Here is a 24,072-nt window from a genome sequence, read left to right as displayed (position 1 = left end):
TCAAAAATCTCGACTGTAAAAATTAGCATCTCTCTGTCATTTAGGTAAACTGCTTCTACTAATAGGGCAAACTACATCTGATTTTGTCTAGATGCCTGCTAATCTTGTTACTGGGCAAATCACTTCTTGTCATGTCTTTATAGATTCTTGTTACTGCTGTTGGTAGGCTGATCCCTGATTCATTGAAGTGGCTGATCAGCCATGTTCGTATTAAATGGTGAAATGAACTCAATGGGATGAATGGCTTACTCCTGTTCTGAATTTACTGACTACGTTACCTTCAATAAAGCTGTTCAAGCAATATTATCCCTTTTGAAATCCAAGTTGACCATTCATTATTAGCAATTGGTTTCTGAATGTTTCCTGTTTTCTCCTTCAGTACTGATTCTATTAGTTTTTAACAATGGACATAAAGCTGGCTAGTCTATAGAATCTGGCATGTTCTACTCTCATTCTTAAATATAGGAATATTGATAGCAACCTGTCAGTTATCTGGCACTATACCGTTGTCTAAGAATTATTAACTGTGTGCAATAGTTTGTCTGCTATTTCTTATCTCGATTTATTTAAATATATGGACACAATCCATCTGGACTAAGACTTTGATCCTCTTCGAGTCTGATTAATTCATTTACTAATAACCCTCTTCTTGCAATGTCATGCCCCACCTGATTTCCATAGTATGATGAATGTCAGCAGATTAATAGAATTAATATTTCCTTTCCTTTCTGCATTTGTGTGTCTCCCAAGCAGTGACTATTGATGCAGAAGTTAACTGCAGAATAGCAAAGGCAAGCTCTGCTTTTGGTAGACTGCGCTCCACTGTATGGGAACATGAAGGAATCAGCCCAGCAACAAAACTGAAGGTCTACAGCACTGTGGTACTCACTACCCTCCTGTATGCCTACGAAACGTGGGCTGTGTATCAAAGACATGCAAGACAGCGCAATCATTTCCACGTGACTTGTCTTCGCAGAATATTACACATCCGATGGCAAGATAAAGTACCAGACACTGAATTTCTCTCTGGAGCAAGTCTACCATCAGTCCACACACTGCTGATGAGAGCGCAGACCCGGTGGGGCAGGTTGTGTCATTCGTATGTCAGATGAGCGCATAACCAAGCAGCTCCTTTTTGGGGAACTCTCTGCTGGAAAACGCTCGCATGGAGAGCAGAAAAACGTTTCAAAGACACACTCAAAGCCTCCCTGAAGTCGCCTGACATTGACACAATCACCTGGGAAAAGCTGGCACAAAACCACCCTACCTGGCGCTGCCTCATCCACAAAGGCTGTCAAGCTCACGGAGCAAGGTGTATTGCTGAGGCACAACTTAAGCGCGAGCTGCGCAAGTCCAGAGCCACCAGTGCAAAACTACAGTGTCTACACAAGTCTGTCCAATATGTGCCAGGACATTCTGTGCCCGAATTGGCCTGATCAGTCATCTTCAGACACACCGCAACCAGCCTCAAAATGACAAATGGTGTCGAGGTCCTCATCAATGATGATGGACGAACAAAAACAACAAAATATTTTGGTATTTTGTTCTACATTTTTTGACAATAAGATAGGTGAACTAGCGAACAATTAGAGATAAGTATGTTTGATATAATTACCATTACTACAAAGTAGTTGCAAGGTGACCACGGTAGGGAACTAAATATTACAGGATGCACAGAATATTGAAAATATGGGCAGAATGGAAAAGGAGGAAAATAGCCCAGATAATAAAAACGGCCTAATACCAGTAGTTAAAGAACTTGGCTCAAAAAATCAGGAAGTGAATTCAATTTGGGTGAATACACCAGTAAAAGAAAACACTGCTGGAAGTAGTTATACTTTTGAACAAAGCATTGAGACAGTCATTTGGTAGTGCGGAATTTGGGCATCAGGACAGATTTGCAAGAATATCAAATCTAAAGGGAACAATTTATACTGTGTGAGAAGAGATTGCTGATTAGTGGACAAGTGTACTCTGATTGATAGAGGCGGTGCCATGGAGTATACACCAGGGACCAGTTAACCACCAAGTTTTTGTTTAAAGCATTGCCATGGGGAATGAATCAGGGAACTACTGTCTGCCAAGTTTTTGTTTTATTGAAAAAGGTCCAATTCATGGACATGCTCCTTCTGTTTGCCAAGGACAGGACCTTTTATGTCAATGTATATAGCTTGTAGTAATTCCTATAGACCCACTAATTCCAAAATTTCAATGATTGGAACTTGTAACAAAGGCAATGTAATAATTATGTTCATATTGAATAATACTTAGAAAAAAGTATAGTGCTACAGGATATTCAAGTATGGAATAGATAGATATTTGATTATTACTTACGTGGCGAAAAACTGCAGCAGGCGACGGTGCAGAGGGACCTTGGGGTCCTTGTGCATGAGTCGCAAAAACCCAGCTTGCAGGTGCAGCAGGTGGTCAGGAAGGCGAATGGGATGCTGGCCTTCATAGCGAGGGAGATTGAATATAAAAGTAGGGAGGTCTTGCTGCGGCTGTATAGGGCATTGGTGAGGCCGCAGCTGGAGTACTCTGTGCAGTTTTGGGCGCCGTACTTACGCAAGGATATTTTGGCCTTGGAGGGAGTGCAGAGGAGGTTTACTAGGATGATGCCGGGGTTGAGCTATGAGGAGAGGCTGAATAAACTAGGCTTGTACTCGTTAGAGTTTAGAAGAATGAGGGGTGATCTCATTGAGACGTATAAGATGATGAATGGGATGGATAGGATAGAGGTGGAAAGACTCTTCCCGCTCAAAAAAGACAGTAGGACTAGGGGGCACAGCCTCAAGATAAAGGGGGGGAGGTTTAGAACGGAGTTGAGGAGGAACTTCTTCACTCAAAGGGTGGTGAATCTCTGGAATTCTCTGCCTGTTGAAGTGGTGGAGGCTACCTCGCTAAATATTTTTAAGACGCGGGTTGATGGGTTTTTGATAAGAGGGGGGATTAAGGGTTATGGGGAGAGGGCGGGAATGTGGAACTGAGCCACGACAGATCAGCCACGATCTTATTGAATGGCGGGGCAGGCTCGAAGGGCTAGATGGCCTACTCCTGCTCCTATTTCTTATGTTCTTATGTTCTTATGTTGACCTCAAAGAATATGGAGGCTGTAGGAAACTGGCTGGTGGGGAGCAGAGAGTCAGTTATGAATATACTGAATAGTGAATACACTCGAGAAGCATTGGTCTACTCCTGGGCCTATTTCTTGTGTTTATTTTATAATTTCTTCATGTCTTCCTAATTTATTTTTACTTGCTCGTTGTTTCATATCTTCCTTGCCAGGCCTTCTCCTGTTGTCCCTGTACAAAGTGTATTCTTTGCCCTCAATTTTTTCTCACATCTTCATTGCTCCATGATGCCTCATTATTACTTTATTACTTCGATATTCTCGTTTTTTTGTGAAAAATGTATTTGCCGGGCTGTGTTGAGCACTGTTTTAAATGTCCTCCATTGCTGTTCTACATTTTTTGTGAAGATTGCTGTTCACTTCATTTTCCAAGTTCTATTCTCAGCCCCTTTAAATTGTCTTTTCTCCAATCTATTATTCCAGTCTTGTCATATTGATCTAGTTTTCAAATATTTTCCTAAAACCTTTCATATTAAGGTCACTATTTATTAGCTGTTCTCTATTTTTGTTATCCGATTTGGTGCATTTCCTACTTTACGATTCAGTAGGAAACCTTCCTTTGGTGATTTTTTTGTATACTGGTTAGATAGCATTCCTATACGCAATGAGGGAACTCCCTTCCCTTATCCCAGTGATCTATCTCTTCATGCCAATTAATTTTGGCATAGTTCAAATACCCCATGACTATTATTAATAATAAATTCCAGAATATGGATGCACATGTTTTCCCTCAGTCTCCCTTCCAGTAATTGAGTTTACAACTCAAAGACATATCATAAAACCATTAGATTTTAAATGAAAAAAATAAAAAATTTTTAAAAACCTGAACAAAATAAAGGCACCTTCAGAATCCCTTGTATTGAAAGTTATTTGTTATTTACTGCCCACTCAAGACTGTTACATCATATAATCATAGATTCCCTACAAAGCAGTAAAACCGTTTGGCCTATCGAATCTGCATCAAATCTTACCCAGGCTTCCCCGGAAACACCACATATTTACCCCGCTAATCCCCCCAACCTCGAAATCTTGGGACACCAAAGGATAATTTAACATGGCCAATCAACATAACCTGCACATCTTTGGACTGTGGGAGGAAGCTGGAGCACCCAAAGGAAACCCACACATTCATGGGGAGAACATGCAAACTCCATACAAGATCAAAATTGAACCTGGGTCCCTGGAACTATGAGGTAGCAGTGCTAACCACTCTGCCACCATGCTGCCATTAAAAACTCACCTGTTTCACTGGGAAAATGTATTTGTCAAGATGAGGAAATTATGGGCTGTCTATGGAAAATCACCACCCACAACCACTACAATGTGGAAGGGTGAGAGTAGTAGACACATGGGAACATCATCACCTGGAAAGTTCCCTCCAAGCCAGTCAGTATTCTGATTTGGAAATATATCACCATTCCTTCACTGTTGCTGGGTCAAAATCTGTGGGTATACCAACATCATGTGAACTGCAATTGGTCAGCTCAACTCCAGCTTCTTTAGGGCAATTAAGGTTTGGCAATAAATTTTGTCCCAGCTAGTCATGCCCATGTCCCATGAGTATATCAAAACAATTTTTTAAATTATATAATAACTGTGGGCTCCCTGCACTCCATAAAATTTAAGGGCAAGACTGCCTCTGCTTGGCTACATCATTCCTGCTTTTATTTTTAGGCAATGGAAACTTGATATGTCCTTCCTGAAAGAATAGCTCGCTAATTGGAGGCCAGCAGCTCTGCACCACAATAGGAACAATATCACTGCCACGGCTATCACCAAATCTAGATAAGTCAAAATCTCACCAGGGTTGAGCTGGTAGCTCTGGAGAATGGGGTGATGGGGAAAGCATATTGGGCTTGGAGAGACAAAATTGCAGTTGAAGCTGTCAGAGTGCCAGATCAGAAACCCCAAGGTAGATTATGAAGCCCAAAAGACCCAAACATTTTTTTCTATTTTAGCATAAATGTGAGGAAAGGATGTTTAACGTTAGGAGTTATTCCTTTGGCAAATTAGGGATTTTTAAAAATTCAAAATGAGTTTTATTCACTACACAATTTAACTATACCTCGAACAAAATGAAACAGTTTACCTATTAATTGTTGAACAATCTTTAAACATGAAAAGAACCAAACTCTAAACTTCTAACTGATTACTATCCAATTAAGCAATATTTTTCTTAAACTTAAGACTTAAATATCTCTTTTAAAATAGTGATAATAGTGATAAATCCAGACATAATTGCTTTGACTTGGGTAACTGGCTCAGAACTTGCAGAAATGTCCTTTCAGAGAAAAGGAGCCTCCAAACATTTGCCTCTCACCAGCTACAGTCAACAATGTCCCTTCTTAAATTGAAAATGACATTGCTTTGCTGTTACAAACCTAGTTCCTCTCATTTCTAGTATTACATGACTCTATCTCTGTGTACCTAACTCACCTTATTACTTAATTCAAAAAACACCCATTAAGCCTTCTGCTAAATAAGCACTTACATTGCTAAAATTATCCTGTTTTCTGAACATCTGCTGTTTTCCTTCCAAACAAACCTACCACTTGTAACAAAACTGTCTCTTAAATCAATCCCCCCCCCTTAAACATAAAATACATCAAAATAGCACTGTATCATTACAAGGCATCTGAGGACTGGATAGGAGGCACACCCTCCTTTCACTGAGCAGCAACCTACATAGCTGAACCTCCTAGGCTACACACTGGGCACATAAATCTCCCACTGCCTGTTAAATCAGTGGAATGAGGTCCTTAATTAATTGGACATCAAATGGCCACTTAAGGGCCTCAACTGCACTACAAATGGACATCTAACTCAATGTCTCTCCATGACCCATAAAATCGTGGTGGATTGTACTTGTATGTGCAATGGGCACATCGCTAATAGCATGGCTCCAAATTTGCACCTGTCTCTTTTCTTGCCCTCGGGCAGCCCATAACATTCAGTTCATTGAATTTTAAATAACCAGCAGACAACAGGATTCTGGGTAAAACAAAAGCAGGTTGGAGCTGTTTGAGGGGGTCGGGGGGGAGACAGGTGGTGGAATGGGCATTTAACCTCCTCTTAAGACATGAATCAGTTATCTAAATGTGCTAACACGCTATATGCCTCATATTTTAGCCAACTTTTAGATATAAGGACAACAGGCCAGGGTTCTCAGGGCATGGAAAACTCAGCAGGCAAAGAGGCAAGAAATAATGGGTTAAGCAGGTGCTTTTACTGCACTGCCAGTAGACAGAATGCTTTCACCAGATCATCCAACTTATCTTGCTTCCTTTCCCTTGACACAATAACCAATCCCCCAGGTTCCCATCATCATCACAGCTCAGAATCCATAGTACTCTCTCACCATTCCATGAATTCCACTGCCCACAATTCTTAAACAACCTGCCATCTGCAGAGTAGAAAGAAACTCAAACAAGGAGTGAGGAGGGCAAAAAAGGGGTCATGAAAAATCATTGGCCAGAAGGATTAAGGAAAATCCCAAGGCTTTTTATACATTTATAAAGAGCAAGAGGTAGCCAGGGAGAGGGTTGGCCCATTCAAGGACAGGGGAGGGAATCTGTGCATGGAGCCAGAGGAAATTGGTGAGGTATTAAATGAGTACTTTGCATCAGTTTTCACCAAAGAGAAGAACTTGGTGGATGATAAATCTGGGAAAGAGTGTGTGGATAATTTGAGTCATGTTGAGATCAAAAAGGAGGTATTGGGGTTCTTGACAAACATTAAGATGGACAAGTCCCCAGGGCCTGATGGGATATACCCCAAAATACTGAGAGGGACAAGGGACGAAATTGCTGAGCATCTCCACAACATGACTACAGGGGAGGTCCCTGAGGATTGGAGAATAGCCAATGTTGTTCCTTTTGTTTCAGAAGGGTAGGAAGAATAATCTAGGTAATTACAGGCTGATGAGCCTTACATCAGTGGTAGGGAAATTATTGGAGAGAATTCTTCAAGACAGGATTTACTCCCACTTGGAAATAAGTGGACGTATTAGCGAGAGGCAACATGGTTTTGTGAAGGGGAAGTCATGTCTTATTAACTTAATTGAGTTTTTCGAGGATGTGATGTTGATTATTGATGAGGGTAGGGCAGTGGATGTTGTATATGTGGACTTCAGTAAGGCCTTTGACATGGTCCCTCATGGCAGACTGGTGCAGAAGGTGAAGTCACATGGGATCAAAGGTGAGCTGGCAAGGTGGATACAGAACTGGCTCGGTCACAGGAGACAGAGGGTAGCAGTGGAAGGGTGCATTTCTTAATGGAGGGCTGTGACGAGTGGCGTTCCTCGGGGACCATTGCTGGGACCTTTGCTGTTCGTAGTACATACATGTGATTTGGAAGAAAATGTAACTGACTTGATTAGTAAATTTGCAGATGACACAAAGGTTAGTGGATTTGCAGATAGCAATGAGGACCATCAAAGGATACAGCAGGAGATAGATAGGTTGGAGGCTTGGATGGAGAGATGGCAGATGGAGTTTAATCTGGACAAGTGTGAGGTAATGCATTTTGGAAGGTCTAATCCAAATAGGAAATATACAGTAAATGGCAGGACCCTTAAACAGTATTGATAGGCAGAAGGATCTGGGTGTACAGGTACACAGCTTCATTGACTGGGGCATTGTGTTTAAAAATTGGCAAGTCATGTTACAGCTTTATAGAACCTTAGTTAGGCCGCATTTGGAATATAGTGTTTAATTCTGATTGCCACACTACCAGAAGGATGTGGAGGCTTTGGAGAGGGTACAGAAAAGATTTACTAGGATGTTGCCTGGCATGGAGGGCATTAGCAATGAGGAGAGGATGGAGAAACTTGGTTTGTTCTCACTGGAACGATGGAGGTTGGAGGGGAGACCTGATAGAAGTCTACAAGATTATGAGGGGCATGGACAGAGTGGATAGTCGGAAGCTTTTTCCCAAGGTAGAAGAGTCAATTACTAGGAGACATAGGTTTAAGGTGCGAGGGACAAGGTTTAAAGGAGATGTACGAGGCAAGTTTTTTATGCAGAGGGTGGTGGGTGCCTGGAACTCGCTGCTGGGGGAGGTTGTGGAAGCCGATACGATAGTGAGTTTTAAGGGGTGTCTGTACAAATACATGAATAGGATGGGAATAGAAGGATATGGTCTCCGGAAAGATAGGGGGTTTTAGTTCAGTTGGGCAGCATGGTTGGTGCAGGCTTGGGACGCCAAAGAGCCTGTTCCTGTGCCGTAATTTTCTTTGTTCTATCTCTCCGCCATCACCCATAATCTCTTTAACCCTCCATAGTTTTCCCCTAACCTACTATCTCTTCACCCACTGTGAATTCCCTCAGTCTGTGATCTCTTCAATTGCCCTCAAGATCTGCACAGCCCAAAATCTCTTCAACCACACCCTTAATCCCGCACCCACAATCTCTTCAATATCGCACGATTTCCCTCAACCCACAATCTCTTCAAATACATTCAAGGTCTCCCTGACCCACAATCTTTTCAACACCCACTGCTCCCCTCCAAACAATCTCCCCAAACCTGTGATCCCTTCACTTCAACCCCCCCACAATCTTTTCAACCACCCATCAGCTCCCATAATCTCCCCCAGAAACTTTATTCCTTCAACCAACCTCTGAATCAATGATCACCCTCCCAACCTTCTTGAAGCCTTGCAATCATCCTCAAACTCAAGCTCCATGGTGTCCCAAACCTGCTGGTGACCACCATTCACTCACTTAAACCTCTACACAAACCCCCTCCAACCCACAATATATTTCCCCAACCCATGATCTTTTCAATTATCTCACCCTCCACTTGAGCTGTGATCTGCCCTTGATCCATGGTCTCTTCAAATGCCTGCATGTTCCTGTTCCCCCTTTCCCTGGCTGCCACCTTCCAGCTCAAACCTTCCCACCCAACTGAAAAATAGTATCTCAGTCTGGCTGGCTACTGGCCAAGAAGCACAGAAAACACAATTCAAATGAAGTTCTGCTGTCACATTTGACTGGGCCTTGTGTTACCTGAACATTATGGTTTCCAGCTTGCTATGATCCCTTCACAGACCTCCAACTCCCTACTAATATCACAACCAACGTTCAGGACTGACTGGAAACTGTATTTGTAAAGAGGTACTCACTGGAAGTACTGTTAAATCCTCAAACACCAAGTTACATGGCCCACTTCTAACTACTGCTGCGGTGTATGGGCATGTGAAAATATAGGTTTTCAGCTCCCTCACTGCTAGAGTTTTATACAACTAATTGGCATCTTGACATGTTCATGTTAGTGCTTGGTAGGACCATTTGATGTGTACATTGAGAGACATGCCAATCTTCATCATCATAGGTCATGAGGCAAACTGGTTAACTGCAACTGTAGATTTTTGTTCTTAGGATGTGGACAATGCTGGCTAAGCTGCATTTGTAGCCATTATCTTTGCCCTTTCTCTTTGAACTGCTACTCCTTTTGTGCTCATAATACTTCCAGGAAGCTTCCTCATGAACTAATCTGTCTACCTATGGATGTCTAATTCTACTATCAGAAATTCACTGCCATCTGAGTTTCTTCTCCTTTAGTGTGCCTGGCCGTTACATCACCAATCTTGTTCAAAATCCTTTAGTATTCATTGCTCTCCTGCTGCTCAAGTATTTGCCATCCTTATGCTTAATCATCAGCTCTGACTGGGGATTACATTCTGATCTTCTAATGTGACACAATAAATATGTAATGCTCCATGAAGCTCTTTCTGATTGATGGCCTTAACAAGTTCAATTTTTTTCAAAATTTCTTGCTGGAATTTGGATTTGATTTAGATGGGTATTAAATTTTAGATGGAGTCAATTAATCCATGAATGCTTCTGTCAGTCTTCCATTGTTTACTTGCAATTCAAAAATATTGGCCCCATATCTAACAAGATACATTTTGTACCAAAATATTGGATGGCAAAAACCTCTTTATAATTCCACGAATGAAGCTTAATACAATTTGAATTTTCTTTCAACAGGACATTTTGAAACAGCTTCTTCAGGTCAATAACAAAAAGGCAAGCAAATGGCACGGTTTGGGACATACGTAGCAGGCTGCATTAAACATTACAATATCTGTACCTCAGTTATTAAAACAGTTTAAAAGCTTTCAACAACAAGAGACTCACAAAGAGCAAGGCCTTGGAGAGCTTTCCGAGCCTGCACGTGTCCATTGTTTGTGAAGTTGGATTTGCTAATACAATTTTAACTTGGTGAAGCTGCTTATCCATGCCTACTGCTCAAGCAAAGATGACAGCAGGCCAAGAATCCCTCAAATATCTCTGGCTTTTGTGCATTTTTAGAAAGATTATATTTCACATTGATGTAAAAATGTATAAACTCTGGCTAACATCTGATCGGGATAAAAGAAGCTGAATCGAGGTGGAGTAATAACTATTTAATTGAGATTTATATTCATTACATCCATGTCCATTTCCTGATTATACGTTCATTATTTATTCTTCCTCCCGTTCCTTCCTTGGAATGCCTGTTTCCTCTTCACAGCAGATCACAAACAGTTGTGTTCTAACTCTATCTGCATATATTCTTATAATTCTTAATTCTATTCCTATAAAGATATTCATTCAGCTCTGATTAAAGATTGGCACATTGACAGCTTTATCTGGGAATTTTTTTGATGCCAACCTTGCTACAAATTTCAATCTGCATCACAGAAAAAAACAATTCCCGAGATTAGTTAGCCTAGAGAGATTTTACTAAGTCTCTTTATAATGTGCTGAAGCAATAAACTAAGTCGACAAAATTATTTTATGATCAGCCATGCAGTTTCCACTTACAAGTTTTGTCAGATTGCTTAATTATATCAAAACTATCCCAATGTAACATTGTCTCACAGCCAACTTACTTGAATTATATTACACGACAAGGATTGTAATAAAAGAAATCACTGAAGCATTACTTGCTGCTATAAAGTGCTCGTCCATTTCAATATTAGCCCATTTCTTTTTTTCTTTGCTGAGGTATTTCTAGTGCAGTGCGTGTGTAAATAACTTCTGTTTGCACTCTTTTTATCCCATTAAATTTTCAATCATCCTATGAGGTTTCTTCAGTGTCCCCTTTCTTTACTCCACTTCAATCTATTTCTAGTCTTTACCCATAAGTTCGATCCTCACTTAAGCTTCTAGTTCTGGTCTCTGATATCAGTCAAACAAACTTTGGAAAATAGAAATCTTGGCTACCCACCCAAGTGGTATCATTGTGTGAGAAAGAGAAAACAAGAGACAGAATAAAGCAGGGTGACACATATTAGTTCTGGTACCGAAACTCACCCCCAGCCTTTTCTTCCCATGCTTCCAGCAGGTGACTGTTTTAAAAAAATCAGACTTACTGCTCCTGCTCAGCTGCCCAAGTCAAATGTTTTATGGCATGGACTGTGTGTTATTAGTGTCTTTTAGGTTGCTTACAAGCCACATCGACCCTTGACTATTTATTTAAATATGGTCGGTAGGCTGATTTCAGCCCATCACCCCCATAGTTTAGGGGTGAACTCAGGGGTGGGAGGGAAGTTGGGCGCCTGCTATATTTTAAATGCCTACCTCCCACAGGAAACACGTCTGTTGGAGGCACCTAAAATTCAGCCCCCATTTTTTTGCACGTCACATAGTTACCTCCCACCTAAAACAGACCCAACCTTTCTTCTCAGCAAGGTGTCAGCAGCTCAAGCGCCATCATAAAGAGAGCAGTAAATGACTACTGAGCCACAGATACCTACTTCTTCACTGCTGTCAGAAGGAGGCAGTTAGAATTGGCTCCCATATCTTCAAAAGCTTAAGTTGATTTATATATTGTCACAAGTAGGCTTACGTTAACACTGAAACATAGAATCCCTACAGCACAGAAGAAGACCATTCGGCCCATCGAGTCTGCACCGACCACAATCCCACCCAGGCTCTACCCACATATCCCTACATATTTACCCACTAATCCCTCTAACCTATGCATCTCAGCTCACTAAGGGCAATTTTAGCATGTCCAATCAACCTAGTTTGCACATCTTTGGACTATGGGAGGAAACCAGGGTACCCAGAGGAAGCCCATGCAGACACGAGGAGAATGTGCAAACTCCACAGACAGTGACCCAAGCCAGGAATCGAACCCAGGTCCCTGGAGCTGTGAAGCAGCAGTGCTAACCACTGTGCTACCGTGCCACCCTATGATTCTTACACTACAATGAAGTTATTGTGAAAATCCCTGAGTCACCACACTCTGGTACCTGTTTGGGGAGAATTTAGCGTGGCCAGTGCACCTAACCTGCACATCTTTTGGACAGTGGGAGGAAACCCACACCAACACAGGGAGAAGGTGCAGATTCCGCACAGACAGCGATGCAAGCCGGCATCAAACCCGGGTCCCTGGCAGTGTGAGACAACAGTGCTGACCACTGTGCCACCCCACATTAACCAGCACAAAGGCAGGTTTGTCAAATTATCAAATTACACCAAATCGAAAAAGATAGATGAAGCCAGTCCAGGAATGACCAAAATGAACTGGATAGTGTGCAAAACAACTCCTGCTGAAATTTAATGTAGTTAAGTGAAAAATGCTATATACAGGAAGAAAAGATGGTGTTCCACAGCACCGTCCAGTTCTGGCTTCCAGCACATCCCCAATTTTAATCACTTCACTATGGCAACAAGGCAATCCATTTCCAAGACCTTAAGATCTAGAATCTCTCTTCCCTCCCTCTCCTTCCTTCTTTAAGATATTTCTTGAAACCTACCTTTTTGAATAAGGTTTTGGTCATCTCCATGTATGGCTCAATGAATGGTATTGAAATAGCCCATGATGAGGTACAATGGTGGGAGTGGGGGGGCCCTCGATTGGAAAAGGGTGACTGAACAGAAGAGATTCCCCTCTATCCTGCCAATATAAAAAGTCTGTCAGTCTTCAAGGTTTCACACAAGCCAGAATTTTATATAGTTTAAGTGGGAACACACCCACTCAAGTAATTTATAGGAACAGTGGAACTCAACATAATAGTGAAGGTCAGAAGCTAAGTTACAGAATTAAAAGGTTTACTTACATGGTAAAGGGACTAAGTGTTACATGCAGGACACAATGGGCTGAATTTTCACTGTGTCGAGATGATTGGGAAGCCCTTTAAAAATAATGGGCATGGCCTGATTCCTGGACTCCCTACCTCATTCTGGGCTGCCGGATTTAAATGGCTGGTTCAAGTCAGCCACCTGCATCCTGGAATCCTGACCTGGCCCGCTCCATTGCAATGTTGGGTCAGTATTGCTAATACTTTATATTTGAAAACTTTCCACTCATCTTTCTTTCTTCTTTGAAGTTAATACTGTCAAGAATAAGAAATCTTCAAAATGTTCAGCATAAATGTTTGCATTTTAAATGAAATACTTAATGTAATGTTATTGGGAAAGCATCAAGCTGGTTCCTGAACAGTCAGCTATAGGGAATGTCTTACTGTGCACCTCTAGCAGTCCATGATCATCCACTCTCATCCTTTGGTTTTTCTTATTTGATCTCCTCTCTGTTTAAGTTCTCCTAGGCCTAATAGTTGAGAGTTCTAATCCAAACTATAAATTTAAGCTATCATTGCCCATCACCTGACCATGCACGCTCCTTGCTTTTCTCCATGAGTACTGCATCATCGAATTTGGTTGCCCGGACTTCCCTGGACATACCTGGGTTCCTGCACTTCTGCACCGTCAAACCCAGTTGTGGTGTCTCTGACCTGCTAAGCTGTTGCATGTATCAGAAAGTAACTTTGATCTGGCTACAACCTTTCACCACCACTACTCTTCTCTGCTGAGCCTGTAACTGGTTCTACTGGTTTTTCAGCTTCAATTACATTGTGTTCCTGGATTCACTCTCTTGGATTGAAGTACATCTCTGCACCATTTCTGGATCACCATTATCATTCTGCCCCTACCTGACTCTGCACACTCCTTGCATCTTCATTCGCAGAGAAATATCTTCAACAGTGCTTTCTCCCATACTGTGCATTTCAACCAGATTCTGGATTTCACTTGCCTACGAGGCATGTCTCCAAACTCAGGCAGCTCATCGAAATTCCATGCAAACTCTACCCTACCTATGGCAGCATTGTCCCACCATGGGGATCTCTGACTTTAACTGTGAACTTGCTCCTATTGATGCCTCACTATTCCATCCTTACTACAAGGATATATGCATTCTAATAAGACTGCACAAAATTACAATTGTTGTGAATGTAGTCCAGTTCTTAACACAAGCCAGCCTCCCATCCATTGACTGTGTCTGCACTTTTTTTGCTGCCTTGGGAAAGCAGCCAGCATGATCAAGGACCCATGCACCCAATATACTCTCTTGCACCTCCTTCTGTCAGGAAAAGATACACAAGTCTGAAAACAGGTACCAACAGATTCAAGAACAGCTTCTTCCCTGCTGTCACCAGGATCCTATTATATATTAAGCCAAACTTTCTCTTCATCCTACTTATAACTGCAACACTGTATTCTGTACCATATTCTTTTCCTTTTCCCTTATGTTTCCAACATGTTTTGATGAGGATATGCCGGCATTGGACTGGGGTAAACACAGTAAAAAGTCTGACAACACCAGGTTTAAGTCCAACTGATTTATTTGATAGTACACTCACTAGCTTTCGGGGTTAGTCCCTTCGTCAGGTGAATGAAGAGTTCTGGCCTCAGACAGAGCACATAAAGCATATAAACCAATAAATCGGTTGGACTTAAACCTGGTGTTGTCAGACTTTTTACTGTCTCCAACATGTTTTGCCTGTATTGCACGTAAGAAACTTACTTTTCACTGTGTCTCAGTACGTGATATTAATAAATCAAATCACATCAACTGCTACAGAACTGGGTCTATGTAACTTGCAATAGATATCTATTTTGGCTGCCACTCAGGCAGCAGTCTATCACTTCTACTTCCACTTTATGAAAAGTATGTATTGTGTGTGCAGCCTGCAAAAAACAATATACAATACAATATATACAATATATACAAAAACAATATATTGTCACTATATACTAACACGTGACAATATTCAAATCAAAACCAGCATACTTCGCGTAATAAACATTCCAAGCCACTTCACAGTAGCATTATTTAAGAAAGAAATCTAGTCACATAAAGTGATATAGGGTCAGATAACAAAAGGTTGGGTCGAGGAGCTGGATTTTAAGGAAAATCTTAAAGGGGGAAAGCAAAATATCAGTAGAGGAGGAATTTTCCAGAATTTCCCCAGTCACTGACTCTGTCCTTTTCCTTGGCAACTGACTGTGATTTAACCAGGCTGATCTCAATCTTGGCATTATATATGAGCAGGAGATGAGTTTCTGATGTGTTTGAGCCTATTTCTACCTCAATAAAATCCCCTGACTCCATTGCTTCTCTTTTTGCTGCAGAAAACCTTATACATGCTGGTATCTCTGCACTTTACTATTCCAATTCACCCTGACTGTCTCCCACACTCTCCATGCACAAACCTGAGGTCATCCAAAACCTTCTGCCACTGTCTTAACTCATCCCAACTCCCATTCACCCCCTACCATGCTTGTTTACCTACACGGGTTCCCAAATAAGCAATGCTGCAATCTTAAAGTTGTCATTCTGTTTTCAAATTCAGAACACAGAACATTACAGCACAGTGCAGGCCCTTCAGCCCTCAATGTTGTGCCAAGCTATGTCCAGTCCCAAGATTAAGCTATCCCCTCCCTATAATTCTGGAGTGCTCCATGTGCCTATCCAATAACCGCTTGAAAGTTCCTAAAGTATCTGACTCCACTATCACAGTAGGCAGCCTATTCCACACCCCAACCCCTCTCTGGGTGAAGAACCTACCTCGGACATCCCTCTTATATCTCCAACCATGAACTTTATAGTTAAGCGCCCTAGTAACAGCTACATCCACCCGAGGAAATAGTCTCTGCACGTCCACTCTATCAATCCCTCTCATCATCTTATAAACCTCTATCAAGTCGCCTTTCATCGTCCTCCGCTCCAAAGAGAAAAGCCCCAGCTCCCTCAACCTTTCCTCATAAGACCTACCCTCCAAACCAAGCAGCATCCTGGTAAATCTCCTCTGCACTCTCTCCAATGTTTCCACATCCTTCTTATAGTGAGGTGACCAGAACTGAACACAATACTCCATATGTGGTCTCACCAACATCCGGCATAACCCCACAGCTCTTAAACTCAAACCCCCTGTTAATAAACGCTAACACACTATAAGCCTTCTTCATGGCTCTATCCACTTGAGTGGCAACCTTCAGAGATCTGTGGATATGAACCCCAAGGTCTCTCTGTTCCTTCACATTCCTTAGAACCCTGCCATTGACCCTGTAATCCGCATATAAGTTTGTCCTACCAAAATGAATCACTTCACACTTATCAGGGTTAAACTCCATCTGCCACTTTTCAGCCCAGCTCTGCATCCTATCAATGTCTCTTCGCAGCCTGCACGAGCCCTCCACCTCAGCCATTACTCCACCAATCTTGGTGTCGTCAGCAAAATTACTAACTCACCTTTTAGCCCCCTCTTCCAAGTCATTGATAAATATCACAAATAGCAGAGGATCCAGCACTGACCCCTGTAGTACACCGCTGGTAACTGGCCTCCAGTCTGAAAATTTTCCTTCCACCACCACCCTCTGTCTTCTATGAGACAGCCAGTTATTTATCCAATCGGCCAAATTTCCTTCTATCCCACACATCATTATCTTCTTCATCAGCCTACCATGGGGAACCTTATCAAACGCCTTACTAAAATCCATGTATACAACATCAACTGCTCTACCTTTGTCCACACACTTAGTTACCTACTCAAAGAATTCAACCAAATTTGTGAGGCCATGGTCTTTAGACTCCTTGGCCATACTTTTACCATCGTGCTCACCACGGGAATTGGAAAGGGTGAGGGGCTGACCACGGAAAGATCTGTTGTTCTCGGGCAGGATTTTACATTTTTGGGATGAGCAAAGCCGTAAAATCCCATTTCCTATCTGTAATCCTTCAAAATGCTCCCCAAACGCTGGCCTCTTTAGCAACCCTGATTTTCATCACTCCACCACTGGCAGTCATATGCCTCAGGCTGCTAGGCACTAAGATGTGAAATACCCTCTCCAAATTCTCTGCCTCTCTGACTTTAACATTCTTCAACATTCCCCCACCCTCCACTCTTTCAGCAAGCTTTTGGTCATCTATTCTTATATCTCATTAACTAACTTGGAGTCATATTTTGTGTTGTAACATTCTTTTGCAGTATCTTGGGATATTTTACTTTGCTAAAGATGCTGTACAAGTGTAAGTTGGTTCTGTAAGCTACACCATCAAAAGAGCAAACATATCAGTTAGATATTACCAGAAGATTTGTTTCAAAGTATTTTCACAAATAATTTTCTGAATCTAGTCAGAACGGATTACTATGTTATGTGTTTTGTCCATCATCATGTACTGAAATAACTGAGAGTGGACTTTGTACATGTGTAGTGTATGATTGCACTACTATAGAACAACAAAAGCATCAAATAGAAACTTCTCCGTTTGTGTGGACAGAATTTTACTGAACAAAACTGTAGGTCTGTTCTTCTGACTCTAAACATCTCTCGAGTATTATACAGTATTAACACAGCTGCCAGCTACACAACAGAGCCTCCTTCTGGCTTAGCAGCAAACCAGCCAATGGCTCCCTTAATCAGCACTGTTCTACAATACATAATTAGTCCTCACACTGGACTGCAGAATCATGTAGAGATACTGCAACCTGTAAAATTTTTCATAACTTCATTGGCCTAATTTATGTAGTTTTATTTCCACCACCATTATGCAGAACATATCAAACTCAGACTGAAAACCATCTCTTTAAAAAGCTGTGGAAGCAAGACTGCATTTAAACTGGAGAATGGTACAGTATCCCTTTTCGATTGCCTTGTGAAAAGCTATCAGTTCTTCATTTGCAAGTTGTTTTATTTCACTATTTGTCACAGTCCTGCGATAGGATTCGGCAGGAGGAGCAGATGGAATTTGAATTTGAGCATTGTCAGGAAACGAGCTGCTGGAAAATCAAGTACATGGAGCTCCCGATAAGCAAACAGCCAATCCAAATTAAAATCTGAATATAAACACACAATTTCTAAATCATTAATCAATCTGCCATATGTGGAATTCCTGATCTAATTACATGGAAATATAAAGCATTCTATTGCATGCATAAAATAAATTCTAATTCTCCACAGTTTGACTAGAAAATTTCACCTAGAGACAAACGCCAGGCTCGCTTCTGTGCAAAGTAATTTTTATTCAGCATTTGCAAATATGTATTTTTGGCTTGAATTGTTGAATAACTAAATGCTGATGCAAAAATCTTCTAATTAACCATTTGTGTCTGTAGGCTATAACAATCCTAATCCAAACACATGACAACAACAAAGTGATCCGAGGTTTGAAATTCAATTATACAGGTAGTCACTTGGTGGTCAGAATTTGAATATTGTTGAATAGAGAGACATGTTGTCGAAGATTTTATTCTTGCACTCATCAGGACAAGCACAAGATTGCTAAATTTCAAATGATTGTGTGGTATATATTTTTGTCATTTTTTGAAATTTGGCATTCTTGCAGTGATTCTGATAACTGCAAAATGAAACTCATTGATAATATGTCTCCTTTCTTCAGCAAAATTCAATTATCCTCAATGAGCAATCAATAATCAGTCATACTAAAATAAACGTCATCACTTCCGTGATCATTCTACATAACTATTGTCTTTAAGTGAAAGCAATGCCTCATGTAAAGATAGCAAAATACTGTAGATGCTGAAAATCTGAAATAAAAACAGAAAATACTGGAAAAACTTAGCAAGTCTGTCAGCATTTGTAAAGAGATGAAACAGTTAACATTTTTTGTCCGTATGACTCTACTTCAGAGCTAAAGAAGAATCTTATAGGTAAGAAACATTAACCCTGTTTCTCTCTCCATAGATGCTGACAGACCTGAGTTTTTCCAGCATTTTCTGCTTTTATTTCAATGTCTCGTATGTTTGATTTAGAATAATCTGTTCTATGGTCACAAGATATTGTAAAACAAAGAACAACAACAGCCTTTCCTTCTCAAACAAGGTACCTGCCTTCTTTCATGAGTATGGCACATTATTTTTCTGCGAAATCTGAAATAAAATGAGTGGAGATAATTTCCCAGAATTGAGTAAATTCTGTACTTAAAAATCAAAAAAACATAAACGAAAGTCTCTTCAAATTCTTTTCAATTAAAGGGATAAAGTAACACAAAACTATGTAATTTTGACAAAAAATGGATATTCCAACTTAAAAGCCATAAAATAATCAGTTAATTGGATGTCTTCTCTGAATTAATTCCCATGCAGTTATAATGCTATACTTTATCTAAAAGTTTCAGTTGTGCTCTGCTTCCAGTTATTTTACTGCATTTGGGTATTTTTCTGAAAAATACAGCACTTCACCCCTGGAAAATGAAAAAAAATGTCTTAGAAGTGGTTGTTTTTATTCATTGTTTTTACAATGCCTACCAATCTTAGAACAGGTCAATATATCAATTACATCGCTGACCTCCAGCAGTTTTGCACCTCAATTTTTGAGCCTAAATCTCCAGTCATTGTATGCTATTGAAATAAATGCTGGGCTGGTTATCTGCAGGGAGGGGAGAGGCTATGAAAGTGATGCTGGAACATTTTAGCAGGCATATCTCTGAAGCAGAGCAAATGATCAGGCGAAGTGAGATACATTGTTAGCTGGGAATCTCTAGAACTTGCTGATCAATTTAAGCTACTCCTCCACTTTACTTGCACAAATGGCATCTCTCCATTAGCACCTCCAACATTTTGAAGAACATTGCTCTATTTGTATGCTAACTGTCCATTAAACTTGCCACAAAAAGACAAGGTTCATAATTAATAGTTCAAGTACTCTTCTAACAATATGATCATTGTTAATGACTGCTAATCAATCATTCTGACCCAGAAAGAAAATAATTCAAAGCCTTATTCCAGCACATAGTAGGTCGTTTGAGATTTTTAATGTATTTTTTTCTCTATCTTAATTCAATCTTTCTTTCTCTTTATTTCTTTTTGTACTTGATTTGACTCAAATTTGCTCTCTTTTTCCATCATTGCTTTTTGTTTCACAGTCTTTAGATCTCATTTGTTGAGATTTCTATTGCTCCCACTGTTTACCAAAGTTCCAGATGCCCTGTTGCCCTTGCCACAGCTCACACTTACAGCACATTATTGTACAAAATAAATTCAAGTTGACGAGGGCAGGAGTAATATCTAACCGGAACATGCCCAACTCAGCATGATTTGGGTCATCATATTATTAACACATCTGTGAGTGATTATTGCAAAGTCTTGTCTTGCCAATTGCATTACACAAAGATAATTTATGCAAGCACATCAATCCTGACAGCTGCTCGTCAATTCTACCTTCAGTATCATAAGCAGCTGGAGAAATGTGTTAAAAATGTGAGGGCTATAAACCATCATCTCTCCATATGTTTCTTTGGGTCTGGTCACTTAGACCCCACTGCAAGATTCTAACTTGCATCCTATTTGATTCCTTTGCCTCCCAGGCTCCAGCCTACTTTTGAACTACTCCCTCAAACAGACAGATTAATGAAACACTCACCTTTACCTACACCAAATCCATTAGGACAATATAAGTAAATAACAACTTGGTCAGTAAGTATTAGTCATTTCCCAGTCCAATGATGTCCAACCTGGTGTGAAAATTCACTGTTATTCTACTTATTATTTGTTGAATTATTAACTCCCCTGCAGCACATTAAATTAAACCTATTTATTCCTGAAATAAAAGTTAAATTATATATATTCCATGTAATTAAAAATTTGTTAGTGAATAAGTTTAAAATGTTAAATGGTGTAAATAATGGCTATTTCAGAAAACTTCTACATTTTATCATTAGGTTTGGCTTGTGACTGCATTGAGATTTTCCATTTAAACAAGCCTCTGATCTATACCAATCCACAAGCAATGCCAGGGGAAATCCATCAGCTTTTGGTACATTCTGTACGCTACAGAATTCTCAAACAATTTTCACACTTTTTCTTTCAAAGTATTGGCAGACTCCAAGTTCAAAAATATCGCCTCTATATGAAAAAGTCGAACACACTGTTAAATCAAAAACAAACTGCACCCAATAGATCCATTAATTAAATGTTCATAATTGGAGCTCGTGGTAAATGCACAGTTCTCCATTTACCACCAGGCCACTATCACCACTTCACAGACATAATCACACAGCCTGGATTAACACAGGCAACCACAGTGGTTATGGACACTCCAGCAATACTCCTCCTCAATATAGAATCAAAGTCAAATATGTTCTCCGTAAAGTATGTTAAATAGATTCGTGAATAACTCTAAGTGCTACCTGTAATGGACAAGAAAGAGAATCTATTACTGTGTTAAACAATATGAGTGCTTTTATATCAAACAGTCCTCCAGAGAAGGTGGTTGATCTGGCTTCCCTAGGGTTGCTGGTACTGTACACAGCTAATTGTGGACTTACAGCAAAATTAAGAACAGCTGGCATTATCCCTATAATTAATTTGTCATTTTTCTACTATTTTAATGTTAAAATAAATTCAAAACCCATGTCACATCTAAACATCTCTGTGTATACACTGAACACTGGTTATTTTATTGGAAATACTGTCCAAAAATTGATCAATGCAGCTATAAATAAGAATTACTCCTCATCATGACAGTTGGATATAATTTGTTTTCTGAGCTCATATTTGGAAGGCTATCAACATGATGTATAAACAACATCAGTGCCAACATTTCAGTAGTCTGAATAGGTGGTGAATGAAACCCAGTGGAAGCACAGTTAGAACTATCAAAAATATTCTGCCCTCTGAAAATTTGGAAGCACTACCATCGCAGCAACTAAAAATTTCCTTCTGGCAAAAATCTGATAAAGGTACCTGTTCATTGGATTCTAATGGCAATGCTAAGCATATTAGTGTAAACTGGTGTAAAACCACAGAATAAAATTAGGAAGTAAAACAATGTTGAAATTTTATGTATAAAGTAGTGGGCTGGCAATGGGAGACCTCAATGTGTGATACTAAGCAATTTTAGTGCAATAACTTAATTTGAAAACACAATCAATTGTATTATTTGTGTATAATTTAACAGCTATTGATTAAAAAGTAAAACTCTCAGGTTTTGATTTACATTATTTGACTTGCAAAACGTGGCTCATTTGAAAATATAAGCCATATAATTTCCCACTCCAGGATTATCAGCCTCCGTTCTAATTTAAGCCAGTTTCAGTTACTATTTCATAGTATTATTAAAAGACCATTGAATTGTAATCAACTTTAAAATAAGGAGGACACTTAATTTAATATGGACAAATATAATTTCCTCTCTTCTGACTTATGCACAAAGTACGTTGGTCGTAAGTTAGAACTTATCAGGAACACTAAGGCATAACCCATCCAAAACCATTTGTGTATGTGCATATTCAAATCCCACTGTCATATTTCTGTTCATAGCCACCAAGCTCAACAGACAGAGCAAATGTTGTGTATTCAATGTTATACATCTACTTTCCTTGATAATAACCACATTACCTCAAGTTTGCTGTCAGCATACATTTTGTTGAAATACGAGACATTGTTAATGAAGAAAGTAAGTGAAAAGTAATTTTGCACAAAACTCTTAGAATTAATTACTGTTTGGCACATGTAGACACTTACAGCTTGGACCCTTTAGGCACATATTGACCCAAGCTCCACATGTACATTAAGATCCCCTTACTAAGCTTCACAAATACAATTCCATATATAAAACAATACATTACATATATTGCATGTATTGAAAATATTCAACGAGGTTAGTCCCAAATAAACATGAACCTGCAAATGTTTGTGCAGCTTTTGAATACTATGGTCCTGCCTCCAATGCTGGCAAGAATATTCTTTGTGCCACATGATCAGTCTTATGTTTAACATGTAATAACTCATTAAAGGATGATTTTCATCCCTGATACAGTAAAGTAAAAAAAGTTGTGGGGGGAAGGGGTGAAGTCATTCTTTAACCATGTTAACCCTCAGTTATTGACAAAAAGATGTGCCTTTTAAATTCAATTTTAAAACTTCGAAACTAAACCCGGACAATGAAAGCAGCTGGCTGTATCTTTCTTTCAATAATGATTAAGCACACAGCTAAACTGAATGAAGTAACGACACAAAACGACTCCAACTTGTGCACCTTGAAAGGCAGCACTAAGTTTCTGGACCATTGTGAGTGTTGAAGTTGTGGAGCTGCTGTGGAAGGTGTGAAGTGTCCTTACCGGAGATCTCCTGGTAGGGGATGTTGCTGAGGCTGAATCCTTTCGCACTGTAAGCCTGTCTCACCTCAGAACAGGTCCGAGCTTTCGCATCAGCCAGAACCGAACGGCAAAACACAGTTAAAGTGCAGAGCACCGCCAAGAGAGCAGAAATCCAGGACATGGTGGTGGTGTGCGTGCAGACAGATGTTGAAAATCCACTTTTGTTTTTTTTTCCTTGCCCCAGCCCAAACCCTGACGAACTCCCCTGAAAAGTCCTGTCAAACAGCGAGCTGAGGCCAATTCTCCAGGTAGCGCTGGCTGCTTTTCACTCGGCTTCCCGGCTGCAGATTAGGACATTGGTACAGACACACACACATACAGACATATAATCCGGGGGGGCCGGGGGGGGGGGGGACTGACTACTTAAAAAGGCAAGAAGTCGCCGCTTTTTCCTCTAGCGATCCACTCTGGATGAGCTGAGGCCACCCTCATGGATCCCGATGTGTGTGTGTGGGTGAAATGCTGGTGTGTGCCTGATCACTGAAGTTCACTCGGGGAGCCTGAGACTGAAAGCTCCGAGTCAGAGAGATCCTGGAATATATTAAAAA

The 24,072-nt window shown here is 40.4% G+C and overlaps 1 protein-coding gene across 1 annotated transcript in view; it reads right to left on the bottom strand.

Annotated features, from left to right (window-relative positions):
- The window catches only part of gpc6a (glypican 6a), a 980,820-nt gene extending 956,968 nt beyond the window's left edge, over positions 1–23,852 (bottom strand). Inside the window, exon 1 of the mRNA XM_080198144.1 lies at positions 23,486–23,852. Within this exon, the coding sequence (XP_080054270.1) occupies positions 23,486–23,645 (160 nt within the window). The 5' untranslated portion in view covers positions 23,646–23,852. The remainder of the gene's footprint in view (positions 1–23,485) is intronic.
- Positions 23,853–24,072: the final 220 nt, after the last annotated feature.

This window comes from Carcharhinus amblyrhynchos, chromosome 10 (genome assembly GCF_965287045.1).
Source record: "Carcharhinus amblyrhynchos chromosome 10, sCarAmb.v2.hapA, whole genome shotgun sequence".
Classification (NCBI taxonomy): Eukaryota; Metazoa; Chordata; class Chondrichthyes; order Carcharhiniformes; family Carcharhinidae; genus Carcharhinus; species Carcharhinus amblyrhynchos.
Note: the sequence above shows the minus strand (reverse complement) of the source record. Positions and strands in the feature narration are given on the sequence as shown.